At 36.4% G+C, this 17,351-nt stretch overlaps 1 protein-coding gene across 1 annotated transcript; it reads left to right on the top strand.

Annotated features, from left to right (window-relative positions):
- Positions 1-686: 686 nt before the first annotated feature.
- Smp_066590 (hypothetical protein) lies at positions 687-935 on the top strand (the record flags this gene model as incomplete). Its single annotated transcript, XM_018798144.1, has 1 exon — positions 687-935. One exon carries the CDS (start codon positions 687-689, stop codon positions 933-935), a length of 249 nt encoding a protein of 82 aa, XP_018653115.1.
- Between the last annotated feature and the right edge of the window lie 16,416 nt (positions 936-17,351).

Genomic DNA, 17,351 nt, shown 5'->3' with positions numbered 1-17,351 from the left:
CGGGAATAAGCGTGTTCGAGATTCTTTTGATCTTGTAATCCGCAATTATAAGCATTTGTTAATTCTAATTCTAATTGCTATGATTTGAGGTGTATATCCAGATAATTCATGTAACCAGGGTATCACTGTAATCTGTGAACATAGAAAGTATTCTGGAGTTCCATTATCGTAGCGGCGGATACATGAGAACAAGAGGCATATGTGTGCGGTCGCATATTTGTGAGTGATAATCGATGGGGTGTTCAAAAACAGAACGGAAGAACAAATGTTATGTATTAAAAAAACAAAACAATTTTCAGTCAATTCTGGTTATTGCACAAATTATGAGAATTGATGAGAAATGCAAATCACAGCAAGAACTAATAACAAATAAGTCTATTCTAACTATGCCCACAAACGCACTCAAATATGAAATGTACAAATCCATGAATAACTACCAAACTGACTAGAATTAGTACACTAGAGTAGAGAGACTGTCACCCGATGTACATTACCGAATACCTGAGACCGTACTGAAGTAACAAGGAACGAGCACAAGGGAATTGACCGGTTTATTCAAGTTCGTGACATGGATATTGGATAATGGATGCGATCAAAACAACTCCAAGGTCATCTAGCCTTGCGTAAGTCTGTTCTCATAATTGAACTATACGGCTCAAGCTGTTTATTTTCTCTTAGCGTCTGTAATGAATTTCCAGCTACGTTTGCAAAATCTATCGTCAAATCTTTTCAAGGAAGCACAAAGGTTCACTGATTACAATATACGCTCATACTTTGAGCGAAAGATCGACAAAATTTTCAAAAACCTTAGTCAAGTCGAGGATGCAAACATTTTGGAAACTGGACTAAAGAAGAATGAAGAATTGCTAGAAGTCCTTGCGAGACAGGCTACTCTAAATAACATATACCCGTCGGGTAAAAGTGTGATTGAGTAGACTCTCTATTCTTATCTAAATACATTGTACTCGATTAATTATTGATATTTTGATGCATTTATCAACCTAATAATGCCGAACTGTATATATCCTGGTGTAAAGTGGATAAATAACTAGACTAGTTTTCCCTAGCATCCAAAGAAGTTCTTTTCGAAGTGTCGCAAATCAACTTATCGTTTTTAAATAACATCCAAAGCCTGTCCAGAAAAATCTGATTTGGATTATTCCGGGTGAAGCCTGGATGCTTTGGGTATTTTGCTGCTTAAATGTAGTCTCTCCTGTTACCTGGTAGGACTTCGGGCATATTGTTGTCTTTCCGCCATTCTACTAGATTCTACAGCTTCTTAAGTCGAAGTCTTAATCTTTGATGATAGTTGGTCATTTGTATCAATTAAGCCTTCAGTTCTACCCTGGAGAGAAAGCGCATTATAATTACCGTAGTTTTTTGGTCCCAAGAGATGTATACCTACACAGTACCTGTTGCATATAAGTGCTATTCTTAACTATATCTTCATTGTTTGTGTATGTTCCGTTTAAATGACGCATTGTGGGTTCAAGAGGCCATTGTCTCTTATTCGACAGCGAAGGAAAGGTGATCTAAGGTAGTACCAAATATCCTAGTACTGGGAGCGAAGGTTATGTATGACATTAGTGTACTTACAGTGAACACGCTGGGTAATCTGACTGCACAACAGAAATCTTCGGTAAGTCACATAGTAGATGAACTTCCACAAAATGTCAGATTAGTCGTTAATGAAGTGGGTTCTCAAGTTATTTTATTCAAAATCAGTCAGTCATACCGTAGAACCTGTATGTATGTGCGTCGGTTTAAGTTGCCATACCCCATTAGCACAGAGAGATGAGGTTGTCAGGCCGAATCCCAGAATAGTAGAGGTATTAATAGTATCATTTGAAGACCTGAGCGTGTCATTGGTCTGTAGATTTATGATAATTACTAATTGCACGAGAGTGGGAGTTTGTCGGTAGAAAATTATAGAGAAAGCCTACTCTGGCGGCCACCTCATTACCTCAGGTAAAAAAGAATCCTCTGTGGTCCCTTTACTCGGTCACAAAATTCTTCGAAAAGATTCTACGGTAAAATAATCCAACTAATTGTAAGGGAAAGACGTCAAATTCCCTCAGTGTCGTCGGGTAATTTGGAGTGATCGAAAAATCAGATCTTTAAGCCAGACTAGCTCAAGACGACTTGCTGATATCAATTCGCAGCGTATTGCCGTATAATTCATCGGAAATTCATATTAAACTGGTAAAAATTGCCAAGAGAATGGATGGGAATACTGATGTTTAGACATGTGGACTTCCCAAGATAATCTTAAGGTTGAGTGAACAAAAAAATCTTCGAGCTAGTACTTGGACTCAGGATAACATTAGTATTCGCCTCAGACCTGTGATGTTACTAGTTGCCCGGTTTGAAAGGAAGGCGAATCTGGATGAGACATCAGCCTGGGGCAAAGTAGTGAAGGGAACTTCTGATTGATGGGCTTCCAGGTAGTCAGGTCTTGGTAGAGAATGTCGTCAAGGCTTGTATTAGTGAATCATTCGCTTTACGAGTTTAATTTACTAGTACTCGTAACCTTGGAAATAAATCCCACGAAATTGGGATGTAAGTGGATGGATTAACAACATCTATCCTAGCTGTAACTGGGACTTAGTCACCACATAACCATTGCATTACCTCAAAATTACTGAGTTGTTTCTTCATAAGAAATGATGCAAGTAAATGCCTCAAGGAGAGTAAAGTACTACTATACATTAAATATTTTTCGCCCCTTTGTTCTTCTGTTCGTGAGTCATGAAAGTGAGCCTTATGAAGTCGTCAGTTTTGAACTTGATCTTTAAGGCCACATACAGTAGGTGTTTTCTATCTTAAACCAATCTACTCGATCAGTGATTTAAAAGAACACAAGCTATGGAGGAAGAGTAATATACTTAGTATTAGGGGATTTTAATGCACCTGACGTAGGTTAGACAAATTTGTCCTCGATCGAATCCGACAATACATTCGATACCAAGCTCTTTGTGACCGTGATAGAGGATTTAATTTGTAATGCTTCGGGTCATCCCGTCATTACTATTTTTACTGAATTCCGACCAGTCTTAGTCGGCATATTTGCATTATGTGCAGATTGCATAGATATGGAATCCTTGTTTCATTTACGAAGCGGATATTCTGAAACGATTTCAGAAGGCAGCAACTAAATCGGTGACAGGTCTTTTGTCGTATGAAGGCAAGCTGAGATGCCTAAAAGTGTTACAGTTTTCTGATACAAGTTAAGAGGTGATCTCATATTGGCTTACCACATAATGAAGGGTGGTGTTAGTATTAGTGTCTTTTTCTTTCATCTAGGGCTGATCATACAAGATGTCAGGTGCAGAATTGAATATCCGGTCGTGAAGCTCTGGAATCCTCAGCCAGAACATCTAGAGTCAGTACCTTATAGTGATATATTCAAAGCGAGCCTAGATCTTTATGCCATTACAAATCAAGAGGATTGACATCGGTCACTCGACCTTCTATCCTTTTCAACCGAAGACATCATCACACACTAAGAACCCTGGCTACGTGTAAATTTTCATTTAATAAAATCCAATACTCATAGGTATGCTGGCTAAATAATTAAGTATCTGGGGAACATCCTAAAAAGTTATGGTCACAAGAATCTTGATGATTTAGAGTTTCTCGAAAGATGTGCTAATATCATTCAGCATAATGGAATACTCAAGTAGACCATTTTTGTGTATCTCCTAACATTTAATGGTTGTGTCTCTAAAATCCTAATTTTAAATCATATGTATATATATACTCGTGCTTGGTAATGGCAGTAACACTAAAAGGGCCCGAGGCGAAGTTCATGGGGAAGAATGATCGTTACTTACAATTTAGGGTACAAGAACATGTATCAATGTGGCTGCAGTGACAAATAAAGTCAAGTGGTCTAATAAGATCAGACAACGAGTCCGTTTTCGTCCATTGCTGAAGACATAATTAAAACGGCTTTTTTCAAGATTGCTCTTAAGTCAGCCTTTGTGGTTTTGTGCAAAAGCTATCCAAGTTGAATACTTAAGTTCACTGGAGTCTTAGCTATACGGAAATCCATATCCCTCTTGTATGTTCGAAAACAATCTACCCTTACGCTAAGCCTACCATAATAGTATTGATTCCCTACTCATTGGTGGAATTCACATAGTTTTCCTTATTATCTTTGTTTTCTGTTATCTGTCAGTGTCTAGTTGACCCTTATTTATTGTATGAAATGCCTTAATGAGGAAATTTGTGGTTAGATTTCCCGAAATGTATACCTCTAATATATTTTGCACTTTTGATAATCTTCATCTCGTTGCGTTACCTGATTATCGATTCATCAGATAACTCCTGAGAATACTAAATATGATTTATCGATAATAATAACCTTGGTATTGATACTTATAACTTATCGACCTTCAGTAAAGGAAGTGACTTTTTATCTACTTCATTTGTCTTCCTGTTTTTGGCGGAAATCTTATGTATTTATGTGAATAGTGAATACGTAGAAGAAATTTCCATGTTGCGACAATGCTGTACAAATAAAGTACAAGTCTGTTTCAATACTTTGAATGCTCAGAATATTTTGTACCTAGAAATTGGTTACTCATTAGTAGTCACATATTATTGCTCAATGTTTTGCAAATACCACCATCCTTGGAAAAATCTTAAGACGACCAATCACAATACAGGTAATTTGTACCGAGATTAGATCATCTTAACCGTGGACGGGATTGTAAACAATTTCGACTAGTTGTGTATTGTAGATGATTGGTATAAACATCATATTTGTCATTGCAAGTTGACGTAAGTTTGGTGGGAGACAAGATGCACTGCCATTTTGTCCTAAATATTCTTGAAATAGATAACCCATCAGAGATGAGTTTTTTTATCAGGTGCCAATCGACCACTGAAGTAGATGATACTTTTGGTGTTGAAGTGTACCAATAACATACTGTTGACAAGTTTAGATGTAATAATAGATTGGTAAAGATCACAGTGTACCATTTCAATATGGCGATTTCATTGTTTATTCTGAAGTCCGTATTGAGAACGTCTAAGGTCTATTCAAGACCATATAAAAGTGTTTTTTCAAAATACTACTAAGCGGATTGTAAGCTAATTATCAGAAATCAATTTCTTTCAAGTAGAATGACTTAAGCTAGGTATGTACATATTATTTATATATTATTCCACAGTTCTTCAGAATAAATTGACTCGACAGTTTGTGGATTCCCACCTTTCTTTAAATTCATTGTCAATCTAGTCAATAGCGAGTATAGAACCATTGTTCTCTATAGTTTAAACCACGGGCTAGCTTTAGTTGGAAGACTGTGGAAAGTCGAGAGTCATTCGACAACTGTTTCGTCTAAGTATGCGACTCCTCACTAGTGTACATCGATCACCCCACCAGGAACTGAACAAATAACGTTCGAGCCTCGTAATGATCATTTATCCGTGAAACCACTATAATGGTATCTAATGGTTTACATTATCAACTCCCTTCAGTTTATGATGTTCAACGATCACTATCAATTGTCATTGCTGATACCTGACTCACGTGCAATGCCGTTCCCCTTAACTAGCTACAACTTCTCACTAGAACTTCAGAGATTATCTTTTGAAGCTAGCTACAAATCTTTCAGGTGTCCAGAGATAGAACTTGTTTTTACAAGTCACTCAGGTCAGTTACAAATTATTAAAAGTGCGTTCCAGAAAGGTTATTGAAGTCAACAAGATAGGAAAAGAAGTAGTAACTCACCACTGAAGTTGAGTAAGAATCTTACTTTGTCTTGAAATAACTAAAGGAAAAGTGGAAACTTTAGGATCGCAAGTTTACATGAGTTTTGCTAACATCAAGTTTTGTATCCCCTGGGGTCGATCCATTGTAAATACCATCACGGAAAGTCCTGAATTAGGACAAATAATATGTTTAATGATCCTCAGTTTTTGATGGTTTTCCAAATGATCCTTCATTCCTTTCACTTTTATGACGTCTATCTGTTCATTCATTGTACACTTAATCTTTTTATTTTAGAAATGTTCATAATTCAGAACCTAATTCTGTATGTGTGTTAATTGCCTTCTTAAGTGCTAAGTTCAACCATATGTTTTCAAGGTATTCAGCTGCGTTAATATGAGAGGGTTTAATTGCCGTTCAGAAAAATCCTGATCATATTTCCATGACTTGCTAACATGCGAGTTGTCCAAAACACTTGTTTAATTTTCATTCCTTGTGTACAAAAGGGTTTTACTAGTCTCGCCTTAGATTTAACTACTTATTTTATTACAGAATAAAAAAAAGAAAAATAATTGACTGTGACTTTACATGTCTTACAAACAAACAGGTCAATATTTACGAGGACTCAACAGTTTTCACGTGACAGTAATGGAAACTTATTGTAAAGAACAGGCAAAAGAAAGTAAGATATTTGGTACATTAATCCCTTGTGGCTACTAAATTAGTGTTAAGTAAAAACTATGACCAGTACAACAGGGTACTTTCACTTATGGTGGATAGAACCAAAATGGAAATTAGTGAACACTAGTCATACTTGGGATTTGTTACTTTGATGAGCTGCCGAACTGAACACATTTCTGAATAAAGCATCTCTTGAGTTTTATTAACAGTAGTGATTAATAGAAATGAACTGCTACAAGCCGTCATGTATAAGAAATATTTCGTTATTAGAGATAAAGCTTTATTGTAGCTAACTATCCAGGCTAATATCAAGATAAATTTGAGTACAAGACTGTCTAGTGAAATGAGTATCTTCTGAAAATCCAAAAAACATAGAATATTTATTCTATTTGAGGTTAAACCAATTTAACACTGAACTACTGAATAAAACATGGTTTCAAAAAGACAGAATATCCCCATAGATAACAGCTTCAGTGAAGTAAGATTTCTTGTAAACAAGTTACCTCTCATAGATTTACGCTAGTGTTTACAGGTGAATATAAACTTAATGTTAACTAACTGGTGATAAGTCAATTAACAGGATATGTTTACATTTGACGTCATCAATAAAATAAATTAGAGCCAGTAAATGATGATTTTAAGACAGATAATAGTCAATTGGTTATCAAAAATCATTGAAATCTAATAATAAATAATGTAAAACTTAAGTGATTAGGGTGGAGAATAAATTCTAAAAAACTATTTACAGAAAGTGTAGGTTAATTTTGTTGATGTGACTTATTATGACTTCCATTTCATGTAAAAGTTGAGCGGTTAAAATACCGAGTAGGTTAAATGGGGCTTGATAGATTATTTTGAAAACTTCTACATTAACTTGGTATCTACCGTTGAGTAGATTTGTCAAAATAGAGCTTTTGAATGTCTTCAGCTATGGTTTGCACAACCAAAAAACTGATATTTAGAAGTGTGATGTTAAAACTCTCGAGTCTTACGCCTAATACAACCGGTTGCACAAGAATACCTTAACGGGTAAAAAGTGATAAATCTAGTAGAGATGGATCACTGGTTTATTTCCTGTATATCAATGTAGAGCGATGATAAAAAGCTGAATGATATATTTCTTTATTCAATTGATAACTTTTAATAATTAAACAGTTTTAGTCTACGATAAATACTACCTTTATATTAGTTGTAAATGCTTAATTATTTTGTAAATTAGTATGCAACATGGAATTGTCTTAAAGATAGCAAGTAACGTAATTTAGTTCTGTGGATAAAATTAAAACAAACAGCGCAATTACTTAAATACTTACATACTTATAGGTTGTAACGGTTGCTAGGAGGTTGCATTATTCATTCTGGAAAACCTAATGGGATCCGAAGTGATTAAAACTATATGTCTAGTAAATTACAGTAAACTATAGATATATAGAAAGTTTAAAGTCTCAGAGTCTCCCAACAAGTCACTGGTAATAGAGTTCTGTAATCATTGATTACAATGAAAGTATGGTCAAAAGAATAATTATTATGTTCTAGAACCAGATATTAACGATGTCAGCATCACGGCTAATCTTTCAAACTGCGAAAATCCCTTATGGATGGTAGGCAAGCAAACATACTTCTTTACACCATTTAACTCTCATGAAGTGTAAAGTCATTTTGGATGGCGACATATTAGTTACTTCACACAAATTTCAACCTTCAGGTCCTAGTACAGAAATACACTCACATAAACAATGTGGATCAAAACCGAATACATAAAACTGTACTTGGAAAATAAGTTAACTATTCAGTCAGTTGATTATTAATTACGATATTTACATACTTCCTTATACCATTTAACTCTCATGAAGGAGCATAGGTCGTCCACTTCCATTTTCGATTCAACTCTGTTCTGGTCAATCCTTTCAAGTTGTTTCCAGTTGCTATTCATCCTTTCAATGTCTGCTTCCAATTCCAGGTTCAGTGTGTTCTTCGCTGTTCCTCTTTTCCGTTTCCCTTCAGGATCCCAAGTTAGCACTTGTCTCACGATACAGTTTGATGATTACCACAACGTATGTCCTATCCACTTCCATCGTCTTTTCCTAATTTCCTCTTCAGCTGAAAGCTGGTTTGTCCTCTCCCACAGTAGTCTGTTGTTGATGGTATCCGGACAACGGATATTGAGTATCTCACGTAGACAATGGTTTAGAAATACTTGTACTATTCGGATGATGGTTGTAGTAGTTCTCCAATTATCAGCTCCATACAGTAGAACTGTTTCGATGTTCGTATTGAAGATTCTCACTTTGATGTTGGTTGACAGTTGTTTCGAGTCCCATATATCCTTCAAGTGTATGAATGTCGTCCTTACTTTGCCAATCCTCACCATTACCTCTGCATCAGATCCTCCTTGTTCATCGATGTTGCTGTTCAGGCACGTGAGAATCATCACCTCTTCCAGAGTTTCTCCATCAAGTGTAATTGATTTGGTGTTCACCGTGTTGTATTTGAGGATCTTGCTTCCTCCTCCCTTGTGTATGTTGAGACTTACTGATGCAGAGGTTGCTGTTACACTGGTTGTCTTGACCTGCATTTGTTGGTTTGTATGGGATAGAAGAGCCAGGTGACCTGTGAAGTCCAAATCGTCTGGTTGCATGCAGGCTGTCCACTGTATTCCGTGCTTCCCCTCAGATGTCGACCTCTTCATAATCCAGTCAACCACTAGAAGAAAGAGAAAGGGTGTCGAGTTGGCAGCCTTGTCTGGAACCGGTTCTCATATGAAATGCGTCTGTCAGCTGTCCTCCATGCACGACTTTGTAGTGCAGTCCGTCGTATGAATTCTGGATAATGTTGACGATTTTCTCAGCTACTCACACCATAGTGTCGAACAAGATTCCATAAGGTCTTCCTATCCATACTGCCAAACGCTTCCTCATATTCAAGGAAGTTGATGTATAGTGACGAGTTCTATTCAATTGTTTGCTCAACAGTTATCAGTAATGTCGCGATTCGGTCCGTGCACGATCGACCCCTACGGAATCCATGCTGTTGATCTTGATGTTTGGCGTCTACTGAATCTTTCATCCGGTTTGACAACACTCTGTTGAAGACGTTTCACGGTACTGGCAGTGGCGTGATACCACTATGGTTTTTACACTCGCTCAGATCTCTTTTTTTGGTGTGTTGTTGAGGTATTCTTGTCTCCAGTTTATTGGCACTTGTTCTTCCTCTCAAATCTTCCTGGATAGAACGTGAAGCATACTTGCAGTTGCTTCTGTGTCTGACTTCAGTGCTTTAGCTGATATATTGTCTGGTCCTACTGTTTTCGCAATGTTGATTTGTCTGATGACCGTGGTGATTGTTCTGATCGTTGGTGGAGTGACACTTATAGAAAGGTCTATGTGTGCTGCTTCGGTGTCCGTATGTTCAGTGGAGCTGATCTATTCAAGGATCCTTCAATTCTCTTTGCTCACCTTTTCCACTGTTTTTGACTCTCAGTGATTTCGATAGAGATTCACTCTTTATGATGATGCTTCTTGAGGCCCAGTACCTCCTGACATGCTGAACTAAGCACTATTTCGATCTCTTTTCAGTAGTTCTTCATAGTGGTTTCATCTTCTTTCAGTAGATTTTGTACGATTTGGAACCTTTTGTTGACAGTTTTCTTGAATTCGTTGAATGTGTTAGTATCTCGAAGGAGGGCTGTATTGAACTTTTGTACTGCTTCTTCCCCAGTTGTCCAGTGTTTCTTTAGCTTCATTTTCGTCTTGGCCACAACCAGGTGGTGATCTGAAGCTCTGTTTACTCCTCTCCAAATTCTTAAGTCTGTCGTTGATCTAGTGAATTTCTTACTGATGCAAATATGACCAATGTGACTCTCCGTAGTGTGATTCAGTTATACTCATGTAACCTTGTGTATGTGTTTGTGTGGGTATATTGTTCCACCTATGACCATTTTGTTGAAGGCATATAGATTTGCAAATCTGTAACCATTGCTGTTCCGTTCTCCCAGTCCATGTCGTCCCATAATGTGTTCATACGCGATGTTGTCCATCCAGATACAAATAAACACTCCTTAATTAATTCAAGATCTTTACTTTAAGGTGTGTCTATGAGGTTCTGTAATTTTCTCGAATAAACACATTACAAATTGATGTATCTTACATTTATTCATTCAACTTAGAATAGTACGTAGAGATAATGCGATGTAAGCAATTTTCCGTAATCTACTGCAAATACTAGTTGGTTAGAAAGTGTTTTTAGCCCCACCCCCTCCAGATGAATTCGAGGGGACATTTTTGATGAATCCCAACTAAAATAAAATCTGGTTGAATACAATTACAGTTTAATGCTATATGAAAAACAGTTAAAAGCCTGCAATCGCTGATTTACTGTACATTACAAACATATATCATTTCGTGATAATTTGTACAGCATTCATTTACGATTGATTGGTCTCAGATTATACATATTTTTGAAAAGACTTTTCCAAAGCTAAAATGTTTAAGCAGATTGGAAGCGTAATGTTTGAAAGGGGCGGGGTGGTAAAGGGGCATAGATTTTCATCAAACTTATTTAATTTTTAATTACAATAATAATCAGAGAGGCACAGGAAAAAATGATTATAGGGAATACTACTAAACTTATCTACAATTTTACGAATAATTAAAATCTTCACTATTGGATTATTACTTCAAAGGAAAAAAAGGAGAAAAATACTTATGAATTATCAACGGGTATTTAAAATAAATTTAACTTATCAGATGTTTGTGTATGCATAAGTGCGCATATAATTCATCCTAACACACATATTCGTCTATATGTATACTTTAAAGGTGATTAGATGAACTGATTTGCCAGTGTGAGCAGCAGAAGTATATTATAAAAGAAAGTGTAGTGTAAAAAGGATTCATTATCACGTAATTGAAGAGGGTTGTCGAAGTACTATTACTTCTAGTAATCAATACTCTCCTTGGTATTGTTAGATCTTAATCAAGTATAACTTCAACTTTTAACTAATCTATAACAGAATTATATTCACTGAGGTTTTTATTGCAACTTAGATTACTGACTATACTCACGGAATGAAATGATATACACCAGATATATAAGTGGCTGGAATCAACGAAATTGACATAATGGTGCTGAAAGTTTAATTAGCGACTGAAGATATGCTTGAAAATGTACGGATAAATTCTTAACTAGTAAATGGAAAAGGAGTAAAGAACGAACATTTGCACATCAAAAGCGAGTTCATATCAATGAGCATATAATATCCATCGATTGAGAAGGAAAAAATAGATTTTACTATTCATATTTATTAATTATTCAGTTTTACAACTCAACAGTGGTCTTCAAGTAAGAATATCATAGCTTCATGCACCCAGTTAACTAGACTGTTAACTGTGGCTAATAAATGGGTAATAAATGTGTCCTCTGTACGCCACCATCTAATGAATTTGATGAAGGGCAACGAATTTCTTATTATGGTTGAAAGCTTTATGAACTTATTTCACGCCTCACTATGCAATAGAGTAATAAATCAATAAAACTCCAATTTTTGTGTCTTTTCTTAGGAAACTAATTCAACACAAAGGGATCAAAGTGTTTTGGAGATTGCAGCAAAGTCAGAAAAAAAAACCATAGCATACAAAATAAACAACCATAGAATGAGAACCAGGAAACAAAGGGTTAAATGGCGATGTCTAAATTTTATGACATATCGTTCATAAGATGTAAATTGTATGTAACCATATACTAGGTACATTGAATATATGTTAGGAAATAAGACAAAAAAATAGTATTTGTGGCTCATGTATAAAATGCGATATATCAGTTACAAGGGTGAAGGGGAGAAACGGCAATGAGACAGAATATAGGGCACACAACATGTTCACACACTCTAAACATAATCGTGAGAACTTAGTCAATGATCGTACCACCAATTATTAATCATGTGTACACTGGTAACCAACGTCCAAATGAACTTTTTGATATTCCAGTTAGAAGTTATGACTTATGAAACCAGTCAAGTAAGGAGTGAATCAGTTACACACTATGATGTTGAATGATGATTGTGCTCCTCTGTAAGTCCAAATATGGTTATGTACACAATTCGATAATAATTCAATATCTGGATGGTATCGATTTCAATAGCAGTTTATACAGTATCCTTGCTTCGACTGTGTGTTTGTGTGTGGCCATGACTGCACAATACTTAGAAGTTGTGGACTTCTGCAACATATTTGTGCAGTATTCTTGGGTTTTTAATGTTTTTGTATGGTACCACTTAGAGTTGCAAATCGCCTTCATACTGTACACAATTTTCTATATAGCGATGTTGCTATGTGGTAATTTTCGCTTTGAGTTATTTATATGAGATTCTGATGTTTATTTCATTATGAGTTTCAGAGATATGATCAGTGTTATGACGGCCTAATATAGTGCTCAAAGGACTCAGAGGATTGAAATGATAATATGCTTATGAGACCGATCCAAAAGTCTTAACTGTCATAGATTCTAGAAGAAAAACTCACTAATATATTTGTATGACGGGTTAAGAAGTTGACATTATTTTAGTCAATATTTTTTGAACCAATTCATTATGATTTTAGTCAGTGTGACTAGTGTTAGCTTCATCCTGTTTGAAAATTAAATGCACTGTATCAATTCATATGAATTATATTTAGTATATTTTTACAGTAACCCACTGTATTATGTGTGTTATTATTAATAATATGTGTTATCGTAAAGTGTATTAAACTAGCATATAAATGGTTGCTTTCAGGTCTAATGGCGATGTGATTTGAGACATGATTTTGAGACTTGTTTGGAGATGTGTTTTTGGAGTGTCAATAAGTCTTAATTGCATCAGCCTCTTGAATCTTACTTTACAACATGGCGATTTTAGTGGTTTCCGTTTACAAGGATAAGGAGTAGGATTGCGGAATTGTAATGGTTTCAGATTGTCAAGTATAATCAGTAAGACTGAGAATCCAAATGACCCGACACGTGTATAGTAGCGACAACTCACCAGACATAATAAAAGGTTTCCTACCGAAAATATAACCAATAGGACAGCGGATATGACTGTTATGTTTGAAGCGATTACGAGTTCCCTAATCTGAGAACGAACAAAGACCTTGTGACCAGAAACCAATAAGCTAGCTGTTCTGACGCGCCCCAGCCCCGCTAACTAAAGAGAGAAGTTCAAGTTCAAAGAGAGGAAAATATATTCCGCAAGCACTCAGAAGTACAAGCAATCACAACAGGTACAAATCAAAAGTATATGCACAGCATAAAATTGTTCTTGGGAAGCGTTACAAAATAGCATACTAAAAGATGCAACTAACCAATAGCGTTTAAGATCCTCCCAATTGGGAAATACGACATGAAGGTGAAAACGAGCGCTTTTGGTGCGAAAACAAAGAATTCGAATTTTAAAAATAAAATTGCAAAAATAAGGCATTTACCAAGTGAGTTCTGGGGATCTAAAATCCCCAACAATAACAAAAACTGATATGACGAGATTAAAATAAAGCAAAATTACATTCTTTTTGTGCTTCTTGTTCAAAATTACTTCCATTTTAATTCTATGTGACGATTACTCAGTGTAGTATTTGTTTTGTTTTCCAGTGTGATATTTTATTCGGTATAACATTGATTTATTTGAGTTTGATGTTTTTTCAAGACACGGTATTCTTGTACAAAGTTACCATGATCTATGCTCAGCATACGGTTTGTTATAATTCTGGATATTCTTCATATGTGTGATTTCATTCTAATAGTTATTCAAAATGGGTGTACAATCTATATGTGAATGAGTGTATTTCGGACTAGGGTCGTCGTCGTGTTCTGGGGTTAATAAATCTTCACTTGTACCAGTTTCAGTGTTCTTACTTCACGTCGTGAAAATCGCAATAGTTACTCGTCTAAAAAGTATGAGTAATAAGCGACTCCGACAAAACAGATTGGCGACTCAGTCATAACAATTGACGACCAGTCATAACATAAACGGGCAATTGGGCTCAGTCCTATCATTTATATAACAAATATAATAATATGACTATGAGTTACTTTCCAGCTGACAAGTTACTAATTAGTGCTGCAAATAAAGATCACAAAAAAGCAATGGTTTTTGTTCAAGCTTCAATAAACCTGTTACAAACAAATCATTTATAAGTAGAATTAGTGGCTAGCGTGTTGTATAAAGTAGTCTCCACCAAATAAACACTAAGTACTGAACATTTGAGTGAAACTAAACTTTCCTGACCAATATTGGTGACTCTCTTAACCTTGCAAAATAAAGTCAATCTTTAACCAGTCAAGATACAGGTGTTATGAAAAAATGACTTATCATATAAAGCAAACAAAAAATAGAAATTATATAGATTTTGTATGATTTGTAAATTTTTCTACGTTCATGATTGATCCTTCTGATCTTTAATTCATGAAGACCACTGATAATCGTTTCTCATCGCAAGCCTTTACAGAGGTGTAGAGAGTATTTTAACCGTCCTCATACTTCTTTTAAATTATTGGTTTGAACTTCAGTAATAGTATCTACAAAATTTCGTTTATAGATAACAATATCATGATAATATTTCATTCTCTAAAGACAGATGTAGACTTCGTTGACAATAGTACAGATAGTTTTTCCTGGTTAATTATGGGAATGAGCAAAGAAGTCTTTTGGTTTGCGATATGGTCGAAATTCCACTTCTGGAGAGTGTAACTCCAAATCTACTAAGTAATATGAAAACAGTCACTAGCCTACCCCATTTTCATATTCCTTCTTCTGTTATACTTCAGTTTTCTGATAGCGATTTCATCGATTACAACAGCATTTTTAATACTACACATAAACTCCCTTTAAAATCACTTATGATTCAGTCACAAGTAAACATCTTGTTTTGAAAATATTAATGTATGCCCCAGTGATAGCCAATACGTGACCTTAAAATACGTAGTAGTGACAGCGCAGTGTAATTCCACCAACTATTGTTGTAAATATTTTTCAGTAGTCTGGATGAAAAGCTTTTCTCAAACCGTTATAAAATAAACCTGTTTTAGTTGTTTTTAAAATGTCTGTTTCCTAATAAGAAATCTTTTGTTGATATACGGTTCCATGTTTGATCTCTTTTTCCAGTTAGAATTAACTTGTGCTAAAATATCAAATAACTCCGCCTGTAACCCCTCCGGGGGCTACTGCCGGTCCCAAGTCCGGGTAAAGGAGGAGGGTTGGGCATGGGGTTAGCAACCCCAACTCGCTAAAAAACGCTAACCAGGAAAATAATTCAAACCATTTAAACTCTGCCCTGGGAGTTTAAGGAAAAATTATGACGCCTCAGGATGTAAGCCGAGATTTTTCGGAAGTGACGAGGTAAATGCTCGTTCTAACAACCAGAGCAACAATTTTTATAGGTACATGGAACATCCGGACAATGTGAAAGACCGGGAGAGTCTTCCAAATTGCTGCAGAAATGAGGAAATACAACCTCGGGGTGCTTGGAATCAGTGAAACACATTGGATGCAGGTTGGACAACAACAACTATCTTCAGATGAGCTTCTGTTATACTCCGGCCATGAAGAAGAAAATGCCCCACATACACAAGGAGTTGCATTGATGCTGTCCAAACAAGCACAAAATGCACTTATAGGATGTGAATCTCATGAACCAAGGATCATCAAAGCCTCCTTCAAAATAAAGAGAGAAGGCATTACAATGAATGTCATCCAATGCTATGCGCCTACCAACGACTACAACGAAGACGTTATCAATCGATTCTACGATAGGCTGCAGTCAATCGTCGAAAAGTACCCAATAAAGAACCTGACAATTCTGATGGGAGATTTAAATGCCAAGGTTGATACGGACAACACTGGATACGAAGACGTCCTGTGACGACATGGACTGGGGGAAATAAACGAAAAGGGTGAGATATTGGCAAACCTATGTGCCTTCAATAAACTGGTCATAGGTGGCACTTTATTCCCACACAAACACATTCACAAAACCACATGGACCTCACCGGATCACACTACGCAGAACCAAATTGACCATATCTGCATCAATACAAAGTTCAGGAGGACGATGGAGGATGTGAGAACCAGGAGATGAACTGATATAGCCTCAGATCATCACTTGCTGGCCGCCAAGATGAAATTAAAACTTGAGAAGTACTGGACGATGGGGCGGACAACATTACAAAAGTTTAATACGGCTTTTCTTTGGGATACTGACAAACTCAACAAATTCAAGATAGCCCTCAGCAATAGGTTCCAGGCCTTTCATGATTTGCTCAATGGAGAGGGAACTACTATGGACAGCAACTAGAAAGATATCAAGGAGGCAATCATTTCAACATATCAGGAGGTTCTGGGCCACAAGAAGCCCCACCACAAGGAATGGATCACTGTTGGTACACTGGATAAGACTGAAGAAAGGAGGAACAAGAAGGCAGAAATCAACACCAGCCGAACAAGAGCAGAAAAAGCCAAGGCACAAGCCGAATACACAGAAGTAAACAAGCAAGTGAAGGGGAGCATCAGAACGGACAAACGTAAATATGTAGAAAATTCAACAATGACAGCGGAAAAGGCTGCAAGAGAGGGAAACATGAGACAACTGTATGACACAACGAAGAAACTCGCTAGAAATTACCATAACCAGAACGACCAGTGAAAAGCAAGGAAGGCAAGTGATCACCAATATTGATGAACAACGAAACAGGTGGGTAGAACACTTCAAAGAACTCTTGAATCGATCAGCTCCACTGAACCCATCCAACATCGAAGTAGCACCTACGGACATCCCAATCGATGTTGGCCCACCAACAATTAAACAGATCAGCATGGCCATCAGACAAATCAAGAGCGGTAAAGCAGCAGGACCAGACAACATTCCGGCAGAAGCACTGAAAGCAGACGTAGCAGAAACTGCAAAGATACTTCATATTTTCTTCAGTA

The sequence above is a fragment of the Schistosoma mansoni genome, chromosome 6 (assembly GCF_000237925.1).
Source record: "Schistosoma mansoni strain Puerto Rico chromosome 6, complete genome".
Lineage (NCBI taxonomy): Eukaryota > Metazoa > Platyhelminthes > Trematoda > Strigeidida > Schistosomatidae > Schistosoma > Schistosoma mansoni.
The sequence above is the reverse complement of the archived record's forward strand: the minus strand, read 5'-3'. Positions and strand labels throughout refer to the sequence as shown.